This window comes from Drosophila gunungcola, unplaced genomic scaffold (assembly GCF_025200985.1).
Source record: "Drosophila gunungcola strain Sukarami unplaced genomic scaffold, Dgunungcola_SK_2 000075F, whole genome shotgun sequence".
NCBI lineage: Eukaryota > Metazoa > Arthropoda > Insecta > Diptera > Drosophilidae > Drosophila > Drosophila gunungcola.
In genome coordinates, this window is record NW_026453238.1 from 435,027 (window position 1) to 442,604 (window position 7,578).

At 38.0% G+C, this 7,578-nt stretch overlaps 1 protein-coding gene across 1 annotated transcript; it reads left to right on the plus strand.

The window, feature by feature from the left end:
• The first annotated feature begins 3,241 nt into the window (after positions 1–3,241).
• Positions 3,242–5,694, plus strand: LOC128264594 (UPF0746 protein DDB_G0281095). Its single transcript, XM_053000157.1, has 2 exons — positions 3,242–3,613; positions 4,470–5,694. The coding sequence occupies exons 1-2, from the start codon at positions 3,347–3,349 to the stop codon at positions 4,785–4,787; spliced, it is 585 nt and encodes a 194-aa protein (XP_052856117.1). The 5' UTR covers positions 3,242–3,346; the 3' UTR covers positions 4,788–5,694.
• The last annotated feature ends 1,884 nt before the right edge of the window (positions 5,695–7,578 follow it).

The window sequence follows — 7,578 nt, forward strand, 5'->3', positions numbered from 1 at the left end:
TGAAGCCTTCCAAATTGTCATTAAATGGTTTTATTTCATTTACATGAGAATTTCCAATATACTTATTCGATATTTTTAATCATTTGGTATTTTCAAAACTTTTCTAGTGGCTGAGATCTTTTTAGGGGATCGAAGTTTTTGATTTGATCTCGCCTGATCTTTAAGAACCTGAAGATTACTTGTGATTTTCAACTCCACAAGTGGGGCAAGGCAGTGTAGATTGATCACGTCTTCACTCAACACACGCAGCTCATTAACAGCTCCGCTGACAACTTGTCAGGGCTTCCCCCTCATGGGTCTTCCAGTGTACTATACCTACATCCCCACGAACTTTTCACTGGGAGCGTGGGAAATCACGCGTGATGGCGAGATGTTGGGATGTTGGGATGGTGGGTTGGTGGGGCAGATGGAAATTGGCGCGCTCTTCGGGGGGCCCCACCGGGTGACATTGAGAACTTTGCGCGCCCAACGACGCGTTGGCATCAGTGGGTCACAGGGATTACGGATCGTATTCCGGGTTTTTTGAGGCCAAGCTTTCGTAGAACTCCGATAGGCGAACAGCGGAAGTCCAGAAATAGACGCGTAGCACATAAATTATGGATCGTATCGTGTATCGATTAGCCCGGGACAAGCGGAGGGATAGGATAGGGAGACATATTTTATTACCCTCTCAGGGACCTGCACTTGTTGGGCTCGCTTCGTTTCGTTTCGTTTCGTTTCCCTTGCACGAACAGTCGCCAGAAGATCCCTATATTATATATTCCCCCAATCGACCGATATTGTGGGAAATGTTTTCCCAGGCCAACAGCTAATTGTCACTCTAAGGGTTGCCCATACATACAGGCAGATAAGGAGCCAAGTGAAACCAACCGATCGGAGTCAAGTGAAGGGCTTCCATTGCTTTCCCGAGTGGAGGATCGAAATTACATTTGTAACAGACATTTAGTACACAATCCTTGGCTAATGGGGCTTACATACATACATACTTACATATACCCATCTGAAATCCAATAACAGACACACTTAAATGGAGAGGGTAAACGAAGCAGGGGCGGTCGCACACGCGAATATCTGACGCTCGAGAAGGGATCTTCAGGGGGCACAGTGGGGCGGATATGGTGAAAACAATTTAAGTACCTGATTTAACATTTTTCTAACGCCAGAGAATCGATTAAACTGCCTGTAGAAACATTGTATTCCACAGCACGGCAAAAAAGTGAAGTTCACAAAAAAAAGATTGTTTTTAATCCTTTTGCTGTCAATTAAGAACAACTAAAAAACCATTTTAATATTTTGATTTAAAGTTAGGTTTAAAACCCATTCATCGCATTTGAAAATAATGCAGTATTATTATAATATTTAAACTATATATTGTTAAAATGGAGTAATGATTAGAAACGATAAAAAATTTAAACGTAATTCTGTACATAAATTATTTAAGAGTATTTGTTTAATACATATATTCGATTCTCGTTTAGTTTGGCCCACTGTGCGCTTATCACTGCGACAATCAAACATTTATATTCCCTAGCGGCGTATCTAAATCCACGGACAATGGGCCGAAACGCCTATAAAGTTGCTCATTAAACATGTTTCAATTATGGCCCATCTCGTACCGATATAGATGGGATTGCCGGCAATGATTTACATTATAAAAATGCCCGTTATCTATGTATCTCCCCCTTTTTCCCCATCTCAAATCCCCGCTATCGCTGTGTATTCCCCGAGATATTCCCAAGCGGCCAAAAATAGACACAAATTGTAACGCACTTGAAGTGCACTCTGGAACATCTTGAAGTCCAAATAAAAGAGGAGAAAGACCAACAATAATATATATATAGGGCCAGGCGCAGGCACGCCAGGCATGCGATAGTACGAGTAAGAGTACAAGTACCAGGGTGCGAGTGAGAGGGGTGTACAGTGCGCGGGAAAGGGAGAGGGAGTGAGTCGCATTGCACACACAACATGTGAATGCAGAGTTCAAGTGCATGCCGTGACACAGACACACACACACACACACACACGCTCAGATGTGTGTGCTGCAAAGTGTTTTTTCCCAGGCGCTATTTATGTATATTTCGTTGCCGATCCGATCCAATCCCATCTTGCGGCACTACGATTATGACGCTCTACACGCTGCAATGCTGCCTTCGCTGATGATCCATTTGAGGAGTTTACGGAACTTGTAATACCCTTTTTGAAAAGAGTCCCCGGAGGAAACTGGAAACAAAGAAGAATAGAAATAATTACTATTTGAGACCTTCATTTTTAAAAGACTACTGATACTGACAGATTTAAACAAAAAATATTTAAATTGAAAAGATTTTTATAAACTGTCCAAATTGATTTTCAAAAAATTTCTGGACAGCATTAAAACAAAAATTGTACTTTTTATTCAAATAAATATTTTTTAACTTCCTTTTGTAATAAACGCAATTAAAAGAATCGTAAATAATCCAATAAAAGATATCTTATTAATTTTTATGTTTTAATGGGATGTTAAAACTTTATTTTCCATTAATTATTTGAATGGCCTTGAACTTATATTATTTCGTTTAAAAAATTATACACATATTTGCCTTTAATAATTTTGTACGAACATTTAGCATTTCATAAATTGATACATGTAGTTAATACTATGTGATTGTGATTAAATGGCGTTGGCTGCAACCTTCTATTATACAATCGAAATGCCTGTACCCCTGCTACCCTGTACAAGCAAAAACAGGCGCCAAAACATGCGGTTTCTCGCAGCGGATTGCTACGTAAAAATTCGGTTCGAGATTTGGGAATGGCTATGGATATGGCGGAGTAGACGGATCCGGAGAAGGAGATGGAGAAGGAGCAGGACCCAGAGAAATGGGATGAAAATGGAAATGACTGCGCGACGGCCACATGCGCCGATGTTGCTGTGTTGCTGGATTGCCGTCGCTGGATGTTGCATGTTGCAGTCGGTGCGGCGAAAGTGTTGCAGCTGTGTGAGAGAGTCTATTTTTGGGTGCTGCCACATGTGTTGCGCCGCTGCTAAAAGGCATTGTAATGAGAGCAGAAAATAGATCCGACTCCACTTGAGCAATGTCCCATAAAGCGGAGTTTCGAGTTTGGCGCGCAACCAACAACAACCAGCAACAACCAGCAACACATGGGCCCACGAGTTATGTTTTATTTTTAATCATATTCGGAGAGTCGATCTCCAAACAAAACGGGCTGCGAGCAGCGATATAAGTACCGGGTACCCGGTCGCATCGGAACAGTCTTTGGCCGCCGCTCGACGCGCTCGAATCGGGAATTGGTGTATGAAACTGTATTAGCTGGACCCACAGCAGAGCCACCAAACCAACCATCGATGGGCGTCATCTACAAGGTACTCAAGCAGCAACGCAGCATGGATCTCAGCCTGAGCTCGGCCACCAGGTGCAAGGTGCAGGCGGCCATCAAGCAGCGCCAGCAGCAGCGTCGCCTGGAGGATCACCTGGACCACCAGACTCACATGGATCAAGATCAGGATCAGGAGCAGGAGCAGCATCACAGCGAGCAGGACAAGGATGAGCTGGCCGAGCAGCAGTTGCAGCAGCTCTGTCGATTTCTGGCCGAGAATGCGGCGCGAAAAAAGGTGAGCAGCTCAGTTTCAACAGGAAACTTTAGCAAAGCTAAGATTTTAATGAAAAAAACTTCAAAGAAGGCACTTCTTACTAAAAATTTACACCAAGGGAAATAAATAAGAAAAAATTAAATATATTTCTTTCATTTAAAGAAATTTGCTTTCGATTTTTAAAGCCGTAAACAATCCACAGAATAACCGTCTTAACACAGAACGTATAATTAATTTATTGACCTTGAATATTTGTCTGTATTTTAAAGTTATGGGCTTTCTATTCTTGAAGCGATAAACAAACGACAGATTAATTTTATAATCACAAAACTTATAATTAAATCAAAAATGTTCTTGGCTTTTTAATTTAATTGTAACTTTCCTTGCTGTTAATATTTTCAATTACTTCATAATCTGGAGAACCAATAAAATAACAAAATACTTAGTATTAGCAAATAATTTTTAGGGTGAATATTAAGGAATTTTCCCAAAAGTATAGAAATGACTTAAGAGTTAAAAGACCATCTCCTTATTTTTGTCCAATAATTTATAGAGTAAAGTTTTTTAGACCTTAGAAGAAATTCGTAACACTAACTCATTGTCAAATAATTTGTGGATTATAGTTGGTCAGAGCTTAGAAATTGCTAGCACAAACCCTTTGATAGTTTTTGAAGTATGTGCTATATTTGGCGAATCTTTGAAATCAATAAAGAGTTTTATCGTTAAATAACTTTCAGATTAAAGTTGCTCAAAGAAAAGTCGTAAAACCAACTCATTCATAGGTTTTTATTATTTACTAAATTTAGGGTCGATTCTAATTTAAATAAAAATATTCTTAATGTCTAATTTGGCTATACCGATTGTTTTTCTCCCTCAGCGTCAACGTTTCAAGCTGCAGTATCAGTGCAACCTGGTTGCTGATCAGGATCCCGATCAGGAGCAACTGCAGCCGCCTCCGCATGAGATGGACCTGGAGTTCATGGAGCAGCTTCATCAGTCCTCGTCCGCATCCACAGCCACATCCACATCTACATCCACATCCATATCCACTTTGGGCAGTGCAGCTGGGCAGTCGGCTCCACGTGATAGCATCCTGCTGAAGATTCGCCACCAGATCTTCGAGAGAAAGCGGCAGAGGCAGCGCCAGTTGGCGGAGCTGGTCCAGCAGCGTCTGGTGGTGTGGCGACCTTGGTAGTGGGAGCTCCAGTATTACTCCCCCAGAAGGAGAGACAGAGAGAGAAAGAGATCCGGGAACTGAGACTAGTCTAAGGATAAGGATAGTTATAAGGATGCTTTCGGTATTATTCCTGCTGCTGTGTGATGATCGCGCTGCTCTTCCATTTTCCCACGCCTCTACAAACAAACCTCTTTTTTTTATTTGCTGTTAATTATAGTTTTACTAATAAAGATTTTTTTGGACATAATACTTGGCCGTTCCGTTTCTCCAATGAAAGTCTGCAGCTGCTTTTCTTGAGCTCTTTTTATTATTCATTGAACTTTGACACCAATTTTAATTTGTTTATTCGTAACGAATATTTGTTTGCTGTTTATGGTAAGTTATGCATTGTATTGTATGCTTTATTCGTTTAAACTCCATCTGCCTTCGTTCACGCTGCTCTGAATCTATTTCTGGATACTCTTGATTTGCCTTCGAGCTGCCTGTTCTGATTTCCGGGTTTCTGGTGTCCTAAATGCCTCAACATGCCTGACTGTTCACTTTCTTCAATTCGTTCATCTACCTTCCTAATATTAATTTTTCTCTTGGCTTTGAGCTGAGCTCTGGAAAACGAAAACAAAACGATCTAAGTTCATTCAATGCAATAATTCACCTTTGAGTGGCTGCTAAATGCAGGGATATTCTCGTCATCTTGGCGAGTATGCTAGCTAATTCTGCAGCGGATATTGTTTAGGCTCTAAAAATTCTTTTGAATAAATTTGAAAAATAATAATTTTTTCTTCAACATTTTTTGTAAAATCTTTCTAGTCAACAATTTTGAATACATTTTTGCAAGAATTTTGTATGATATTTCAACGCAATACTTAAATAAGTATATACGTTTAGGATATTACATACTTTTTCAGTAACATTAATAATAGCCTGACCATTTTTTAACAAATTGTTCTATTAAATCTATTAATCTATTATTTTATAGATGATTCTTTTAAAAAGTAAAATAATAAGAAATTCATAGGAAAGAAAAAAATAACATAAAATGTTTCATATTTCATGTTTATATATCATTTGGCAAGGCAACGTAATAGTTTTACAATTATTTAAATACGCTTTCAAATACGGTAAAATACTTTAAAAATACGTTCTGGTAATTATTTAATTAGAGCTTAACAAGTTTATAGAATAGTTTGATAGAAGTAACATAATCTTTTTCGTATTTCATTATGTTGTAGTCTATTTTAAAGAGAATTTTTGATTGATACTGCAACGGAGTAAATTTAAAATTGTTAAAATTCCTTTTCCCCTCAATTGAATTAAATATTAATTTGTAACTTAAATATTTATATAATATTCTTCTAAGAAGTAACATAAAAGGGAATTTTTGAGTAGCTTTTTGAGAAAATCTTAATCTTTTTCATATATCATGTCGTTGTGTTTAAACTAAATAGCTTTATTTTAAAATAGGGTAGATTTTAGGAATCACTCGACATTGGTAAGCATTTTCCCATAATATATTGTGCTATTTAATTATATGTAAACAATGTTTTTTGAATATTTTTCTTAGACGTAACATAATGGGAAATTTGTATGCAGAAATTTAAGAATCGTATTTATTTCGAGGAGGATCTCAACAACAACACATCGTTTCGATATGACTTAGAGTTTGTCCCGCGCTCTCGTCGCCAAAGTTCTTTGTTTTGGTTGCCTTGAAACTCCTCTTGAATTTCGAAAAGTTTCACCTACTCTTTTGCCGTTACGCATACCGCCTCGAATCGGATATCGTTTGTTAGATATACATTTAGATATTTTTGTAAATTTAATGCAATGCAAGCCTTGGGCTGCGCGGCACCTACTACGCTGGGTAAATAGACATCACTGAACAGTTCCGGTTGCTTTGCTTTGTTTAGATACTAGGTACGCACATTTAGTTAAGTTAGCTACGCGTGCTGCAAGGGTCGGGACCAGGGGGCGTGGCCAGAGGGCGAGGGGGGCGGGGTCAGGACATCCCCTTCAGACTGACAACCAAGGGCGGGGGCATCTCAAGTCACTTCGATTACTTCGATTACTCTAGATACCTAGATAACTTAGAACTCGAGTTATAACTAGAATTAAAAGTAGAACTATAAGTAGTGCGACTACAATTAATTAACTTAACAATTCAATCTCAATTCACGTAACAATACAGTTTCAATACATTTTCGTCAGACGAAAGGGCTCAGCAGGATCTTGATCATGATCATGACCATGATCATAATCTGGATCTGGGGCCGGGCTTGGAATCGGGGTTCCTCTTGCGCGCACTTAAATGCTATAATCAATAGATACATATATGCATATATAAATATATTCGCTTAAAGTTACGCGTGTATACATAAATACGTCGTTTACATAAATATCATTCACATATAGATTTATGCAAGTGTATATAGAAGTATTGTATGTCTGTTTAACATCATTATAATCTCTCTCATTGTGTTTCCGTCCCACCTGTCTTTCTAAATGTTAGTTTTAATGTCAATCTTAATGTCTGTCTTTAAGTAATTCCTTCTAAAACGTATATACATTTGCCATTATGTTTTTAAAAGTTAATTCTCATTTTTACCAACTTATTACAGCATTTATTTAATTTTTTTCAAAATAACTTAGAGTCAGTTTGTATAACACATTTTATTAAATCAAAAAAAGAAACTAAACGTAAACTTAATTTTTTGTTGAAAGTTTGACAATATTTTTATATATAAGCCAACAAAAATTAGAGTTATAAATAAATAGCCTTAGATTTTGCTTCTGTCAAATGGAACATTTTTAACAA

Excerpts from the sequence above, each read along its gene's own strand:
- LOC128264594 (XM_053000157.1), top strand. The coding sequence starts at position 3,347 with ATGGGCGTCATCTACAAGGTACTCAAGCAGCAACGCAGCATGGATCTC. Across the intron at positions 3,614-4,469 it reads AGAATGCGGCGCGAAAAAAG|CGTCAACGTTTCAAGCTGCA; the intron begins GTGAGCAGCTCA and ends TTTCTCCCTCAG.